The sequence below is a fragment of the Ursus americanus genome, chromosome 34, assembly GCF_024610735.1.
Source record: "Ursus americanus isolate L20-20 chromosome 34, mUrsAme1.1.p, whole genome shotgun sequence".
In the NCBI taxonomy this organism is placed as follows: Eukaryota; Metazoa; Chordata; class Mammalia; order Carnivora; family Ursidae; genus Ursus; species Ursus americanus.
In genome coordinates, this window is record NC_142160.1 from 28,134,593 (window position 1) to 28,151,943 (window position 17,351).

Sequence of the window (17,351 nt, forward strand, 5' to 3'; positions counted from 1 at the left end):
CAAAAACACCTGTGCTCATAAAGAAAACGAATTGGTGATTTCCAGAGGTGGGGGGTAAGGAGGGGCGAAATGGGTGAGGGTGGTCAAAAGGTGCAAACTTCCTTGGGGCGCCTGGGTGGCACAGTGGTTGGGCGTCTGCCTTTGGCTCAGGGCGTGATCCCGGCGTTGTGGGATCGAGCCCCACATCAGGCTCCTCCGCTAGGAGCCTGCTTCTTCCTCTCCCACTCCGCCTGCTTGTGTTCCCTCTCTCGCTGGCTGTCTCTCTCTCTGTCGAATAAATAAATAAAATCTTTAAAAAAAAAAAAAAAGAAAAGAAAGTTGCTAAGAGAGTGGATCTTAAAGTTCTCCAAGAAAGAAAAAACTTGTAACCATGTGTGATGATGGATGTTAACTAGACGTATCGTGTTGATCATTTTGCAATAAATGCATATATCGAATCATTATGTTGTACACCTGGAACTAATATAATGTTATATGTCAATTATATCTCAATTAAAAGAAAAGAACTGAAAAAAAAAAGATTTGAGGGATTTCTTTTCTCAAGTTGGATTCTGTTCTAAAATTCCTACAGGATTAGATAGAAAGACCCACCCAGCCCATTAGAGGGCAGTAGCAAGTCAGGCCAGGCTGAGCCCTAAGCACAGTGGATAAACTACAGTGAGAATAAACATCGTTCTTTGGCATCAGAAGCAGACAAACTTGATTAAAATCATGCTGACCCTGGGATGACCGTCTTCAGTTTTCTCTGGCAAGTGTGGGCTAATGGAGTCTGTTTGAAGTGGGGCATTCTGGTTCCCATCCCACAAGAGCAAGACATGGATGATGCCCCAGGGAGCGGCCCCAGCAACAGCTCCCACGTTTTTTCAGAGCAGCAGCCCATAATCACCTCATTCTCTTGCTCCGAGTGTTGTCAGAGGGCTTCTCCAGGCTTTGGCATCCTGGGAGGTAGCACAGATGGAAGGCTGGAAGAACACGGAGTGAATCCTTCTATCAAAATGACCAGCTGCTGATGCTGTTCCTTGGGGTTCCAAGCTCTCCAAACAAAAAGAGAATCAGGCGAGAGACGAGAGCCCAGTACTGCTCAGCGGAAACAAAAGTTCAGAGATATTTGGCAAGACTCCTTCTTCCCAAATGCTTCCCAGACAATGGTAAATTAGGAAAGTGGTCAGTGTTGAAATTGAGGTGCGTGGGCTTGGCTGCAAAGCCTAATTGCTCCCCTCTCTCCATGATATGTGATAGTGAAAAACACAGTGTTGGGGGAATACTGCTCACCTCTTGTTCTTAAGCCCAGTTAAAGAACCTTATCTGAGGCAAGTAGGGCTCTACCATAGCCTAGAAGATGACCCATGTTCAAATCCCAGCTCTGCCACTCACTTGGTCGGGTGAACCTATGGGCATTACTCAACCTTTCTGTGTCTTCATTTCCTTATCTGTAGAATGACGGTAATATTAATAGTAGTTCCTACTTTCTAAGTTGTCATGAAGATTTACATAGTCCCTTACCCATTATTAGTATTCAACAAATGTCAGCTAGTTTCTAGTGCTAGACCTCTTTGACCCTCGCTTCAACATCCTGGGGCCTTTGCTATGAGGAAATCCTCCCTTAATTTAAAGGCCCTTAGGGCATCTGGGTGGCTCAGTTGGATAAGTGTCCAACCCTTGATTTCAGTCATGATCTCAGGGTTGTGAGATCGAGCCCACGTCAGGCTCCACACTCAGCGGGGAGTCTGCTGGAAATTGTCTCCCTCTGCCCCTACCTCCCAAATAATAAATAAATAATTCTTTTGAAAAAATAAATAAAGGCCCACAAAAAGCTTGCTAGACAATCAATCATTCAAATCAATCCAGGATTAATACATTGGATAAACCCACATATTACACAACTAAAAACTAGATCTAAAATCTGCCCCAGGTTGTGTACGCTGAAGTGCATTCCTTTGTTCACCTAAGCTGGTAGTGGAAGTTCCTCCCCAAAGGCAAATTTACTAAGATGGGATGTAAAGGTTTAGATGCCTACACTTTCATAAGTTGCTCCATCAATAGTTGAAATGCCAAGTAATCCCCTATGATCCATGCTAGGACAAACACTTACTGTAAGATTAATTAGTATGGCTCATTGTATTTTCTAAAGATGGCCACAACAATATTTGGGTACTTCTCCCATCAGGAGGTGGGCTTTGTGTTCCCTCTCACTGAATCTGGAAGGGCTTGAGAATAATGTCATGTGACTTCAAGGCTCATCATACAAGACAGTATGGTTTCCTCCTGGTTTTCTCTGGGATGCCCATTCTTGAAATCCAGCCACAAAGCTGTGAGTAAAACCACGCAGAACATAGAGGGGCCATGTGTAGGTTTCCATCCAGCAGACCCAGCTGTGGTCCCAGACAATAATTGCCATCAATTGCCAGATATGTAACAAGCAATCATGCAGCTCCAGAGGCTGACACATTTCCAGCCTTTGAGTCTTCCCAACTGAGCCCCCAGATACCATGGAGCAAAACAAATCATCCCGATGTGCTCTTTCTGACCCACAAAATCTGTGAGCACAAGAAAATGGTTGTCATTTTATGCCACCAAGTGGGGGATCACTTGTTACATGGCAATGATAACTGGAACATGGTTGTCTCACATTTAAGCAGATTGGGCTTTAATGTCTGTAAAATGGCTCCTACTTTGCTGAAATCTTGAATTCCACAATAAAATATTTATTCTTTGGGTTTAAAATATTACCCCTTTTGAAACATAGAGTTGAGTGTAGGTAGAAGCCCAGCATCCCATCTAGGAGCTACCAACTATTAATGGTATGACTTTGAGAAAATCACTTATTATGTGGGTCTTCCGTTGCATCCCTTCCCTCCAAATCCAATCTCTGTTCTCCCCCACCCCTGAACCTGGTGCCTCAGGAGATTAACCTCATGAATTACATCAGTGAGCTAGCGTCCAGTTAGATGTGACCAATGGGAGGCACCAGCAAGAGACCCAGAGGACAGCAGCAGAATGAAATTGAGGTATTTATTCCTGCAAAGGAAAAACACGACTGCTTCTCCTCTTAACACTCTACTCTCAATAATTCTGGTCATCAAATGTGTGGAGAGGTTTTCTCACACCAAGCAATTCTCAGACACCAGCTGGGTGTCCTACAATTTAACTCATTTCTGACACTCTTTTCCTGAAAGGAGCATCAGATCCCACAGGTTAAAGGTTGTCCTACAAGACTGCCCCCACTTCAGATGCCAGTTGCAAGTACAGGCTGTCACCTGAGCTTCTGACCAATTTACTGGCTATAAAGTGAAAGTCCCCACGAACCCTCCTCAGGTTCAGTCATTTGCTGGAACAGCTCATACAACTCAGGAATAGCTAGATGCAAGAGATGTATAGGGCAAGGTACATGGGAAGAGGTGTGGAACTTCCATGCCCTCTCCAGGCACGCCACCCTCTTAGCCCTCCGCATGTTCACCAACCCAGAAGCTCTCCCAACCCATAGTTTATAGAGCCTTTATTACATAGGCATGATCGATCAAATTATTGGTCATTGTTGATCGAACTCAACCTCCATCCTCTCAACCTTCCCCAAAGATTAAGGAATAAGACTGAAAGTTCCAACCTTCTAATCACATGGTCAGTAGCCCTGGCAACCAGTTCTCATCCTTAGGGGCTTTCCAAAATCACCTCATTAGCATAAACTCAACCATGGTTGAAAGAGGCTTGTTACAGATAACAAATGGTGCACTTACTGGCACCACTTACTGGCTCTTACCATACCACCTGGAACATTACAAGGAATGGGGATGAAGGGGACATCTCCCTCTCTTTGGGGTGGCCAAAGCCTGGCAGCATCTCTCAGCTAGAGGTCAAGCTCCTCTGAGGCAGTGTTCCTTACACTGTTCTTTCTCCATCCTTCTTCTTCTTCCTCTCCCTCCCCCCCGTCCCTCTCTCCATCTCTCTCACTGGGTCTATAATTGCTCCCTTCCCAGCCCCCTCAGGCTTTGGGGTAATAAAAGCACAACTCTCCTAGCTCTGATGACTTCCCTACACCCTCCCCACGTTTGCAAATAATTCCTCCAATTGCTCGATCATGCCTTCTGTTTCCTCTGCAGACCCTGACTGATAGAGAGTTTCTGATTCTTCAGGGTCAAAAAAGTCCACCCATCCAGCCTGCATCCCAGATCAGGCAAGAAAATCAGCAGAGCGTAGTCTGTCAGGACTAGTGACAAAAAGAGAAAGCACATGGAGCGATTCAAAGAGAAGGGATTCTGGGAAACAAACTGAGGGCTTCAGAGGGGAGGAGGGTGGGGGATTGGGATAGGCCTGTGATGGGTAGTAAGGAGGGCACGTATTGCATGGTGCACTGGGTGTTATACACAAATAATGAATCATGGAACATTCCATTAAAAACTAGGGATGTACTGTATGGTGACTAACATAACAATAAAAAATTATTCTAAAAAATAAATAGAAAATAAAAAAACAACAACAAAGAGAAGGGATTTAGTAGAAGGAATTGGCAACACCACAGCAGGAGGCGGAAAGAACACAAAGAGGGTACTTAGGAGCTCAGGTATCAATAACTGCAGGGCTGGCAGAACCAGCGGAGCAGGTGCCGTTTCCAGGAACTGGGTGTTGCAAGGGGGAGCCTCTGCATGGCTAATGCTCAGTGCCCTGATAGGGGTGCTGTGGGACTGGTGCTACCATCCAGCTTCCTGGGTGGTGCTGAGGCTGGCTACCGCTGTCCCCTCTGCAAGGGGATGGTAACCAGAATGCAAACAGGAAGGAGTTTCCCTCAGCCCTCACCTTCTTTTACTCTCCCAAAGTTGCCTCCCACGGGCAGAAGCTAACAAAAAAGCCGGCTGGCATAAGTGCCTTAAGACCTGAGCCTGGAATTTCCCTGCCCAACATCCTCAGAGTATGAAATGTGGGGCTTAGGACAGAAGACAACAGGTGAATAACCAATACCTATGGGCACCATCAAAACATTCTGTACTGTAGTTATTATTGTTACCCATAACTGATAAAATTTAAATCAATCTCCATACCTCAGAATGAATTTTTCCCAGTCTTTTCCCCAGACCAGGTTTGATAAAAGCTATGCTATTTCAGCCCATGATTTCCAAGCTTACCCAGGTTTTAAATGTTCTATCTACCCTGAGCTTCCCCCCAAACATCAAAATGCCCCATAAATACCAACCAAATTTCCCAGACTCCTTTTATAACTAGAGCAACAGTACATAAATTCTTTTCTCACACCCTAAGTGCCTCTGATGGTCTCAGAAAAGATGAGTGCCACCGAGTGTCTGCAGAGCCAAGAGCATGGTGATGTCTTGGGGGGAGCACAGGGTAGACTGACCCGGGCCAGCCAAAACACGCTCACTGGTCTGCTCCTCCTCCGACTCCCTCAAGACCTGAAGGCAAGAAGTTCCCCCCACACACCACCCCCTATATGTTGACAAGTAAAGGCGACAGCCCAGCACCCCAAAAGCTGGAGACCTATAAAAGTCTCATTCCTGCAGGTATCAACACCTGCACCACAGCAACGGTTTTTCAGCTATTTTTATCAATGTATGTTTTTCTGTTTTATTTTTACGCACACACTCTGACATAGAACCCCAAATATAAATAAAATAGATAAAACTGGTTCTGCATTAGTTGAAATGGGAGGCCCCAGAAACTGGCCTGATGCAGCTGTGGGCCCCACCCCTTCCGCTAGAGTTTCCGGGGTCTCTGAGGAGCCCAGTCCGAGTGCTCTGGAACTACAGCAGGCTCGGGAAAGTTCGGTAACTGCTGACGTTCTTTAACTCAGCCACAAAGGTAGCTTCTCTGTGTGAACGTTCTCAATATTCACAGTATCAGAGGCTTCCTTCTCACCACATTTATATTACAATCCCACATAGAAATTCTTCCAGTTTCCCCTATAGACACCCTCATCTTTCCGCACACAAAGCCCTAAACCCCATTGCACAATGCATGTGTTCACACTACAGCTTTTCCTAAGACGCAAGAAAAATGAAAAAAAAAAAAAAAAAAGGAAGTTGTATTTGGGGACTGTATTTGTGACATGGCTTCTCCAGCGTCAGGGGAGAGGGGGCTCTTCTCCTTAGTTTTCTGCAGCCAACGGGGAACGTGGCGAGGAGAACACCGCTGGATGGCGCGTCGGCCCGCTTGGACTATACGGTGTTGGTATTCTGCTTGAGGTAATCCATGTATTTCTTCTGGAATGTGCTGCTGTACAGAACCCGTGATGGGATCAGGCTCAGGAAGCTCCGCTTAAATAGACAAAAACGTGTGTTTGGGGAAGAAAGAAGAGCAAGCGAATGAGAAAGGAACGCCTCAGTGTATATTCACCATCTTTAAAAATATTTTTCGGACTGCTAGACTTAAGGCTCAAAATCTTTTAGGCACGTGCTAAAATTTAAAGGTCTTATGACACTTTCGCAGCAAACAAGGTTTTCTCAGAAACCAAAACCGTCACTTGTAGAATCAACCCTGAGGAAATTCTAAATGAAAAGAACTCTGTCCCGAGGAACACGCTTCCTCCCCTTTCTCCTTCTCTTAGCGAGCACGTCCTCTTCCTAGTGCCCAATCTCCCAGTGTCTTCATGTTCTTTTCACCAAGGAGATTCCAGAAAACAATCAGAAATGCTTTCACCACCTGGCATAATGCTGAGGCGTGGTAGGCACTAAGCAAAGACACAAATGCATCGAAGAGTTTATGAACAAAAGCCAGACACAGCAAAGTATAAATCACTAACATGGAACATTTGCTTGGAAAAGTGGGGGGTAGGTATGGAGGGGGGCTTCAAGTCAAGGCATGAAGGCTTAGTTGGACGCACGCCAGGCAGTACGCACAGGCCTTGAAAGGCCTCTTGCCCTCGGATCATACCCATGTCCTGTAAGACAGCTTCAGGCCCCCGGAAGCAATCACTCTGTCCGCAGGGTAATCCTGGGCGTCCAACACTCCTCAACGTACTGCTCCCCACTGAACAACAGGATTTCAACCAGAGGAAAGTGTAAGCGTTTCAGTAAGTGTTCCTGTTCTTCAGAAAGCTCAGATTCTCAGACTATTGCACTCATTGAGATATTTCAAAGCAGGGGACCAAAGACGGCTTCTGGGGAAACAAAATAAAACCCTTCCTCCACAAGCCAAGTCAATGAGTGAATGCAACATTTTCCTCAGGAACTTCATTATTATTCCCTTTAGAGCTTTTTAATGTCACAGCAAAATCAAGCCCTTTCATTAGCCTTGCCTTAAAACTAAATGTTTTGGCTTAATGAAGTCAGCCATAAAGAAAATAAATTAAAATTCCAGGTCCCTAGAAAATGTTCTAAAAGGTCCCTTCTTCTGTCTCCTCCTTGTCGTCTGCCTTCTCCCAATCTAGAAGGATGGTGTAGAAGAAACCAGGGAAAGCATGGCACTGCACAAAGGTGGACTAAAACCCTAGCCTCACCGTTACCACCAAGTGGCCTTGGGTATCTCAGCTAGCCTGAATCTCAGCGTCCTCAACTATAAATCAGGAACCAAATGATCTAAGAGAAGTAACCCCGAGTACCACATGGACCCTACATTAGAGGCTCTATTCCAGCCCCCGTTCCGGTCCTAAAACTCCTCGGGAGCGAAGTGCATGCTGTCTTTGCCTTGCCTTTCTGGAATAGAAGGTTTGCTTGTTTACCAGTCAATTCTACTTGATTGCTCAAACTTCAGAGTCAATGATTTTTCTAAATTCCAGCAGGCTCTCAATTGGCCTTAATGGCTTTAAAGATTTGTGTGTTCTCCTTTGTTTGCTCTTTTGCTTCAATAGGCACGAAGACTCTTTTGCCTAGGCTGTTCTTGGCCTCTATTTGCCAGAAGAGATTTGATTTGTTACATAAGAAATCAAAAGAGAAAAGACAAAAATTTTTTTTTCAACTTTTGACAACTAGAATTGCGTTGTGTAGCAAGACGATAATCTTGCAAGCCAGGCTATGTCTTGAGAAAACATTTTCTAAATGTTGATGGATTCCATTTAAGACATCAACATCCCAGAGGACGTGTATTCTTCTATACGTGGGCCTAGGCTGGGTGGAGGGCTGGGATACCAGGGGATTCAGGTGAAAAATATGAATATGTGGGGCGCCTGGGTGGCACAGCGGTTAAGCATCTGCCTTCGGCTCAGGGCGTGATCCCGGCGTTATGGGATCGGGCCCCACATCAGGCTCTTCCGCTATGAGCCTGCTTCTTCCTCTCCCACTCCCCCTGCTTGTGTTCCCTCTCTCGCTGGCTGTCTCTATCTCTGTCGAATAAATAAATTTAAAAAAAAATCTTTAAAAAAAAAGAATATGAACATGTGATAAATAAATAGAGGGGACACTGAGGGCAGAGGAGGAGATATCACCCCCATTCTTGGGGAACATTATCTCAGCATGGCAAGAGAGGTGCTGGCATTTGGTTTTCCAGCATTAGTCAAGTCCATGTTGATGCTGATACAGAAGTGAGAGCCAAAGGGCCTTTATGAACCAAAGATCCAGATGGACTGTAGGTGTATGGCTGCATGAGGGAAGTACAGCAATTCAGGGCTCTGCAGTCCTTAGTAGCCAGGAGTTCACTGACCAAGCCAAATGGATAGAAAGGGTCATTGCTCCCCAGAGTCATAAATCAGCAAGGTGAACAACCACCAGGTAGATGTGGGACAACAGCCACACACACTTGAGGACCAGCAGGAGATCGTGAAGATTCTTCTCCCTGATATCATCTCAGTGAGAGAGGCAGGAGAAAGGCATGCTCCCAGAAAGACTGAACCCTTTAAATAAGAAACAAAAAGCACATTTCCTAAATATCCAGCTCGGAGGACTAGATCAAACTGAATTTGAACTCATTGGACATTCTATTAATTTGTTTTCCTGCCATGCAGCCAGTAGTGATCTGGAGAAAGACCAGATCACCAACAGGCAAGGTCAAGAGCTTAGATTCTTCCCGTGTGTCCACTCGGTAGCGTGTCTTACACTGGGGATGCTGCACATCGCTGAGGCTCTGCAGTAAAAGCAGCAAGTGATCTTCCGAGTCAGGGTCTCTTGTAGAGTCCCCAGGAGTCCCGGGGGTAACTGAACGCTTGGGAAGGGATCACGTATTCCTTCTAGCACCTGAGACAGAAGCAGAGCGGGGAGAAACCTAATTCCCATGACATGAGGCAGAGGAGAAAGTTGACATGTGAAGGGAAAGTAAAGATACGTCTAAAATTTTTTGGTGACACTTGAAACAGAACCACACTGACACTGTCTGTGTTTGTTTCCAGTATCAGCGTGCAAAAGTCAGTCTACCTTTGTTTCATGTTTGTGGTTGCTTCTAAAAGCAGCCCAGGGATGGTAAGACGTCCTCATACCCTATGCCACTAAATCTTCCTTCCAGATTCGATGGAGTCCATGTTGTGCTAGAATCAGCTTGTACTTGGCTCTCAAGAGCCTATTCTGCACATTCCTAAATCCAGGGCAAGGACACACAATGGGAGCTTAAAATCAGCCATCGGGGGAGTATTTAAACCATGAAAATCAGCAAACCCTACAAATCAATGTGTTTGGGGTATTTTTCCTGGAGAGCCAGATATTAAAACATTTCTTAACGCAGGGAGCCAGAGAAGACAGCAGCACCCAGTCCCCACCCCGACACAAGGACCTTCCTGTGTCTTGGTCTGCTCTTCCAGACAGCTCAGGGAGCCACCTTACTTTCTGAGGAAAGAAGTGAGGGTGAGCCAAGGGTAATATTTGCCAGTAGGGGGTTATCTACGGACTGAGCCTGGGGGCTCCAGCTTCTCGCCTTCGCTACATACGCTCTTTCACTGGCTATGTGACCGCTTAGCAGCACAGCCTCGGCAGCACGAGCCTGGCCGCGAGAGGACAGGGTTGGCTGCTCCAACAGCAAAGGAGAGCTCTGCAGGGACCGCGTGCTTCGAGGAAGGAGGTATCAGTTACCAAGAGTTCGTGGGTGAGGCAGCCACAGGTTTCATCACCAATCGTGATGTAATTCAGAGATTCTTTGACAAACTCGTCGGCAGTCTTGGTTATCATGTTGGCATGTAGATACTTCGTCATGGCAGTTGAAACAGCATATGGGGTCAGCACCTACAAGGGGGAATCGAGGCCATAACACAGGAGCAATCTGCCCACCCCCAAGAAATGCACCCCTATTCTAACCCTCCCTTTGTTTTCCAACTCTGTTCTTCTGTAAAAAGTCTCAGGATCTCCACTAATAATGGAGCACTGGAAAGGCATAGAACTGGCACAGAGCTGTGAATCAGAAAAACTGGTTTCTGGTTTAATTTCATCACTAACTCAAGCTGAGGCCTTAGCCACACAACGTCAGCTGGTTCAAATGTACACAGGGTGACGGAGGACATGAATTATCTCTTAGAACATGGTGACCAGACCAAAGATAAAAATGCAGGGCAGTTAAATTTGAAATCCAGAAAAACAAGGAAAAAAAGTTCAGTATAATATGTCTCAAGTATTGCATGGGGTATACTTACGCTAAAAAAAAATGTTATTATCTGAAATTCAAATTGAACTGGAAGTCCTGTATTTTATCTGGCAACCTTATGTGAGAAGCTTATTGCTAATATATACAACCAAAGTTGGAGCTATTTAAATTTGGATTCCCACTTTCACACTTCAGTTAGGAGCCAGGAGTGACACATACTTGATCATCTTTCCTGTTGTGGTAAGAAAAATAAACAACCACCCATCATGGCCTGCGAAGCCAACACCATCAGTATGTACAGCAATCATTTTAAAGATTTAACCCTGAGTGTGCCTTTTTCATTTCTAATAGTAGGTCATAAAATTTCTTCCTAAACAATAACAAAAAATGTCTGCAAATTGTTTATTCCAGGTTCCAGAAAGCACTTAGCTCTAACTATGTTGCTGAACCAAGCCCATGCATGTCACTGACACCTCAAGACTACAGATGGCTGTGACAACCCAGCTCTGTTGACGGTTGGGACAAGGTCATCTCCACGATGGTTCTGTCATGGAGGTGAAACAGGAAACCAAGTACCTCTTCCCCAACTACTAAAGAACCACAGTGTGGGGATCTTTGGGGCCCATCACAGATGAACAGCTCCCAAAGTACCTCCAACCCCCGCCTGCTGCCTCGTTCCAACATGGATCATTTGCTGTTTTCTTTTGTATCTTCTCCACAATTCCTCCCACCTAAGCCCATCTCCTGTACCTGGGTCAGAGAGTAAAGGGTGGTTAGACAAGACCCCAATTTCTGTCCTGATGCAGTGCTCACTCACTGCATTTCCTCCTCCAGGGCATGGGGGAGGGCAGCAGCAGGCAGAACTAGGGTGGCTCAGTTGCCACTGTGATGGTCACAGGAACTCCCGTGGTGTCATCCAGACCCTCCCTCCTGGCTGTGTGTGCACAGCCGGTCCTGCAGGAGGCAGTGTCCCCAGCTCCATGGGGAGCCACAGTTCCTCGTCCCAAAGACCCAGCGCTGTTAACCTCACCTGAATAATGATTCCTTTCCGTTTATATTCTGCTTGCAGTGCCTTGGAAAACGTGCACACAAAAGCCTGGAGCAAGAAGGAGAAAACAGCTAAGGGAGAATTTGTTTTGTCATCTGAGGCAACTGATTCAGATTTCGAAGGGCACTGCAGGGAGCCTACCTGCTTGACCTTAAAATGCAGCAGTTTGCCTGATGGGAGTTAGGACTTTGTTTCTTGGCTTGGGAAAATCTCCCTCAATGAGCAGGAGCATACATTTTGGGATAAATACATGCCGAGGGCCACTGCATACAGACGACCCTACCCAGGGAAAGCTCTCCCTTGTCTCCCTGCCTGGGAACACCCCCTCCTCTGAGGGTTTGTTTTTAAGACTAGGGTATGGGACACCTGGCCAGCCCCCAGGACAGAAGAAAGCTCCAGTGTTACTTGCTGGCAGCAAGAGACCAGGGCTCTGGGGCAACGAGGTGAGTAGGGCCTGGAGTCCCAGGGGGGCTGTGCCTTTCCTGCTAGTTGCTGCAGGGCTCCATCAGCCCAGGGCCAGTGCCTTTTTCTAATTTGTACCCAGACATCTGCTGATGGGCCCTGTACATAGAAGCCCTCTGGACATTTGCCCTCCAGGCCAGCCTGTCCATCAGCTTGCCAGATGATCTGAAGTCCAGAGGAAAACGCCAACTGGGAGAAACAAGAGAAAGAAGGGGAAGAAGTTTGGCCTCCATGCTGTCACTCACCTTGGAAGCCGAATACATGGAGTAGAGAGGCCAGGGAAAGATGGCCACACCGGAAGAAATGTTCAAGATAAGGCCTTTCTGCCTAGAAAACAAAGGAAAGTTCTGAATGATTTGCTGCCTGATCACACGAACCCTGAGAGGAAAGAGAGCAAAAGAGCTCCTGTGACTTTCACTGGAAAAGTCCATCCCCTGTAGGATGTGCACCACGAGTTCTGCTCCCCAGAGCTATACGCTTCCCTACGGCCTGGATCATGACACCAAGCAGTGACCCCGCTCAGCAGTCAGTTGACATCAAGGGCTGGTGACTGGAAACAGGGGTTCTGCTGCAACAGAGATCCCCCACCAAAATGCCGAGGACCAACTCAGCTCAGACAAGACTCAAGGGGGAAGGGACCCTTCTTTCTCAAATGTGACCACATGAGCTCAAGGTCCCTTTTAACTCCTCAAGATGACTCACACAGGGACAGATGTCAAATGCAGAATCCTGTCTTGGGCAGAATTTGACAGCCCATCATCTACTCACACAGGGACCCACACACGAGTCTCCAGGGTCCTTACTTAATCCTCTTGAAATCTGGTAACTTTAATCCTTCCCAAATAGATGGTTCAATCCAAAAAAACCAACAAACTGCCAATTAGACCATAAGGCCAAGCTCCTTCTTCCTCTTGGGAAGATAAAACTATCAACCATTTGCCTTTAATGAATACCACGTGGGAAAAAGCCAGTTCCCTAAGGGGTGTTGTAATAGGATAATAAAACCATGCACTAAATAGAGACACTGATAGGTGGTGATTTTTTCTACTAAATTTGAGTAATAATAAGAAATGGCCTTGATCTCAGGCCAATCTCTGAAGTTTCTTTTATGTTCACCATGAGTTCATGTTTTGAATACAATGTGTGCTGAAATGGCTATTCTCTTCCTCCAGTACTGCTGCCCTATACTTCAACTATGCTTATCTGTTTGCGAAGCTGGCCTGGTCCAGCATGTTACATTTTCTCCTGCAATCTGCACGTCCTTCATCACAGTTCTACCATTGGTTAAAGCTGCAGCGGGATGAACTTTCTCCGCCTACCGCCTTCACCGTGTCCCAAGTCCCCAGGTCAGCTAACGGCCAGGCCAGGGAGGCCATGCTGTTCTGTGCTTTTTCAAAAACAGACCTTACCTTGACTCCATGTGTTTCAGAATTAGCTGTGTCATCTATAAGAGAAGGGGTAGAGTTAAGTCCTCTGACGAAGGAGCTGAGTATCCAGTGGGTGGGGGCTTAGGGAAGTAGGAGCCAGAGGAAGCCAGAAAATGAGCTTAATCTCTCAGGTGGCCTTGAAAATCTGCTGACACTTGTCGGAGGTAATTCTGGCAACACTAGAGTCTGACTACAGCCCACAAAAGGCAACCTAGACAAACAGCAAACTGTTAGAATCCTCTGGTTTCGTCCCCATAAACCTAACGTCTTCCTGGAAAATGAGGGCAGTGAAAAATTATGGAAATTGGCTTCTGGCCATGGGTTCCCCAGATACTCTTCATTCTGGGAGACAGGTGTAAGTAGGTTGGCCATCATAAACCTCACCCACGAGTTAGAAGTGGGGGGACGTCAGGAAACCTAACCAGTGTCCACGAACAATCCACATACAAGGCATGAGCTAGAGAAGGACATCTCAGTCCAACAGCAGCCACGTAAGCAGCTTGCAGACGGTCTGTGGAATAGCTGCATAGAGAGCCCATGTCTGTCCATTGGAATTGCAGGTTGAGAAGTCCTTTCCCTGTCCCAACTTGCTAGTCCCGGAAGAGGTCTTCCTAACGAGTTCTGGAACTTAAATAGCCCATTAAGAGAGCTTTTCACTTCATAATTACAGGGCACCCCTTTTAAGAATTAAGGAAGAGGCAAACCCACAGACTGATATGTTCTCAAAAGGACAACTGAGTGGCATCAGGCCTTGTCTCAGGAGCAGGTTTGAGGAGAAAAGATCCAAACACATGGGGAAGGGCAGAGAAATAAAGGGGACTGAAGACCGGAACACAAATTTTGCCTATTTTTCCATGTTGTCTGGGGGCCCTGCAGGAGCTTCCTGGTAGGCTCTGTCCCCGCCTTTGCCCCTATATCACAGGGCAGGCTCCTAAACCCAAGCCTGGGGAACTCCAGATAATGTTTCTACTGCCCTGGGGCAGCAGTGGGGGCTGGAGTAGCCATAGACTATCTCCTGAAACACTGGATTTGGAGGGAGGTGAGAGAAGCATGAGGACTGGATCATGCCGTTACCTTCCCCTTGGCTCGGCCCACCTCACGAAGGGCGCCACAGGATGCTGGCAGCACCAGCATCTCCTCCAAGCCTCCCACCTGAATTCCCTATGATCCCAACAGAGAGACAACATTGGGCTTTGTGGGTCTCTCTGTCTCAAAGCTCCTGAAATTTAGTCTCTTACCCGAACTTCCCTTTGCCCACGAACTCATTCCCACATCTCTGCCCTTGACAGAGAATTCTGTTATTTCCAGATGACTCCTTTGGGGTAACTAAGTGGTGCTAGGCATGCTTCCAACCAGTGCGGCCAACTGAGGCATGGTGTACTTAGAAAGCTAATCTTCAATTAGTTTTCTTCACTATTTAAGGAAATTAGTGTCTACCAATATATATAACAACGTTTTTTTAGCAAATCAAAGCAATTCTCTGCTAAAGGAGTCAGAGGGTTGTCAAATACATTGGGGAAACCCTGTGACCAAATGGACCAAGCCTGAAAGATCAATGTGTAAAACAACATGAAAGATTTTAGTGGTAAGGCAGCAGAAAACAGTTGAACATATAAAACTTACAATTACACCAGCTGCGGTTTTAAAAAAACTATTGATTGCTCAGCATAAAAAGAATGTATGTACCAATGAAAACTGAGCAGGAAACTATAAAATACCGGTATGCTTACAGAAGACCAACCAACGATCAACTCAGCTCATCCACCTAAAAATAATTTTACATGGTTCGTTCAGCATCCATCTCCCTCCTTATGTTGATGGCAACCTCTTTTCCTTTGGGAAACCAGCCCTCCTCTCCCAGGCCTTGCTATAAAGATGAGACCTGCTGCTCCTTAACTGGGGTCCCAGCACTATAAAACCAGGGATCATACCTGATTCACTGCTGTTAGTCAGAGTGGTCACAAGGACTGCCATGCACAGTTGGGAATATTGTATACTGAGCAAGGTGTCCAGCTGTGGGGTGACTGTAAGCTGAAAGCCCAGGGTTCACTCACAGGCAGTTAGAACGGCTCTCCCCATTCAAAGGAAAGGGAGACATCGTGTGCACACAGAAGCATCATCTATCCACTCTAAAGCAGCACCTTCTTCCGAATTGTCCGCCCAGGGGGGTGCCTTTTTCTTACTCATTCAGAGGCACAACACAGGACAGCTTTGGGATAACCACGCCTGTAAAGGCTGATGCAGTTGACCCTGATCAAAGAACCCAACTGCTGAATGGCCCCCGACACATCCCTTTAATCCAACACTGTCTCAACAGCAGAGGAAGAACGGAAGTTGGAGGGAGTTAAACAGCAACACTGCCCAACTAACCAGCAGTTGAGATGAGATCAGAATACAAACGAACTTGAGTTTCACTCCCACAAATATTTATTGAACATCAAAAGTCCAGAAAATCCAAGCCAAGCCTTCTGTCATTTTTCCAAACTGAGTGAGCTTTCCACTATTACCAAAAACTAAAACTGGAAGAAGGTATTTTTTTTTTCAAGTTGCCCTGTTCTCCCAAATAAGTTGCAGTGTCATCAGGTCTAATATGTTCTGACATGTGACAAAATTGGATGTAAAAATAAGATTCAGATAGTCTGGAGAATAAATTCATCACTGTATTTTCTGGATGAAAACAGAAAACGACAATCAAAAGACCACAAAGGGGCTTCTCAACCAAGTGCAGTTCAATGTCAAAGACTTCCTCAGGGGAGAAAGCAATTTCCCCGAGTTGCGGATTTCAACAGTCACTACAGTTTAATGCATTCAGCGCATATACTGAGCACATACCTTCACTACCGAGGTGACGTTACAGTGGATGAGACTCTGTAATGAACAAGCACAACCACGGATTAGCTGGCGATTTGAGAAAGTCTCCGGAGAAGTAGTCAGCGCTAAAGAACCATAAAGTGGCAAAACCGTGTGTCTGAGCAGTGCGCCTCACTGGCACAGCCTGGAAACTGATTCCTAATTCAGGGCCACCAAGCACACACTGGGACCGGTGAGCATCTGACAGCCACTGTGACTCTCTACGAATGTGATCTTGAGAAGTTAATGAAGAAGTTAATTAAGAAATAATTTCCTTCAAAATTTAGGGACTTTCCTTCAAAACACGTTATTTCAAAGGGAGATGGTTAATTTCCATCTGGAGGAAGCAAGGTGAGCATATGTGGGCCTAGAAGACAATAGCATGGAGAATAGAAAGGTGAATGGTAATATAAGTAGAGGTTTGGGGCTACAAGGGGCCAGATAGAGAATCTACTGGAATCACCCAAGACAGACAGAAAGGAAGGGAGGGACAGATAGAAGCAAGCACTAATGCAGACATAAACAGGGAAAGAGAAGCAAGAATGGAGCCTGCTTAATGGAGAGACACAGACTTGTGCCAGCAACAGGGAGTTAGATGGGGTTAGATATGTGACCAGGAGGGGAATTTTGCCAGGCGGCGTTATTTGCCCATGCAGTACACTTGGGGCTTATATAGGACCACGGGAACACCATGACAGCCTGTTTACAGGGGGTATAACTCCGTGATTCCGAAAGTCAGGGCCTGGAGGAGAGTCAGCCAACAGTGCTTTCAAGGACTCTTAAATGCATAACAAACAAGCTCCTGCCCTCTGCGGCAGCCCCATGGGTCGGTCAGCCTCGCAGTTTGCAGCACAGACCTTCCTAACGCTGAAAGCTCAAAGAAATCCTATGACTTGCGAAGACAAAGAAAGCCAAAGAATTGGCCTTCTCCCACTTATAACTACAGATGTGAATTTGTTAGCCGACACAAAGCCCCGAAAGATTAAAGCAGAATACAGAACCCCAAAAGAACGGGACAGTGGACAGGTACGTTCTGATGTGCAGAGAAGAAGGATGTCTCTGTTCCAGAGGGGGTCGTGAAAAGTGGTGCCCTTGCCCGTGTGTCAGGTACTAAGGTAAAGAGA

The 17,351-nt window shown here is 46.2% G+C and overlaps 1 protein-coding gene across 1 annotated transcript in view; it reads right to left on the reverse strand.

Moving 5' to 3' along the window:
• Window positions 1-6,161: 6,161 nt before the first annotated feature.
• HSD17B3 (hydroxysteroid 17-beta dehydrogenase 3) overlaps window positions 6,162-17,351 on the reverse strand; it is a 37,130-nt gene continuing 25,940 nt past the window's right edge. The window contains exons 6-11 of the mRNA XM_045780842.2: window positions 16,210-16,245; window positions 13,360-13,394; window positions 12,196-12,277; window positions 11,471-11,536; window positions 9,936-10,085; window positions 6,162-6,260 (exon numbers count right to left, since the gene is read on the reverse strand). Of these exons, the coding sequence (XP_045636798.2) occupies window positions 6,162-6,260; window positions 9,936-10,085; window positions 11,471-11,536; window positions 12,196-12,277; window positions 13,360-13,394; window positions 16,210-16,245 (468 nt within the window). The remainder of the gene's footprint in view (window positions 6,261-9,935; window positions 10,086-11,470; window positions 11,537-12,195; window positions 12,278-13,359; window positions 13,395-16,209; window positions 16,246-17,351) is intronic.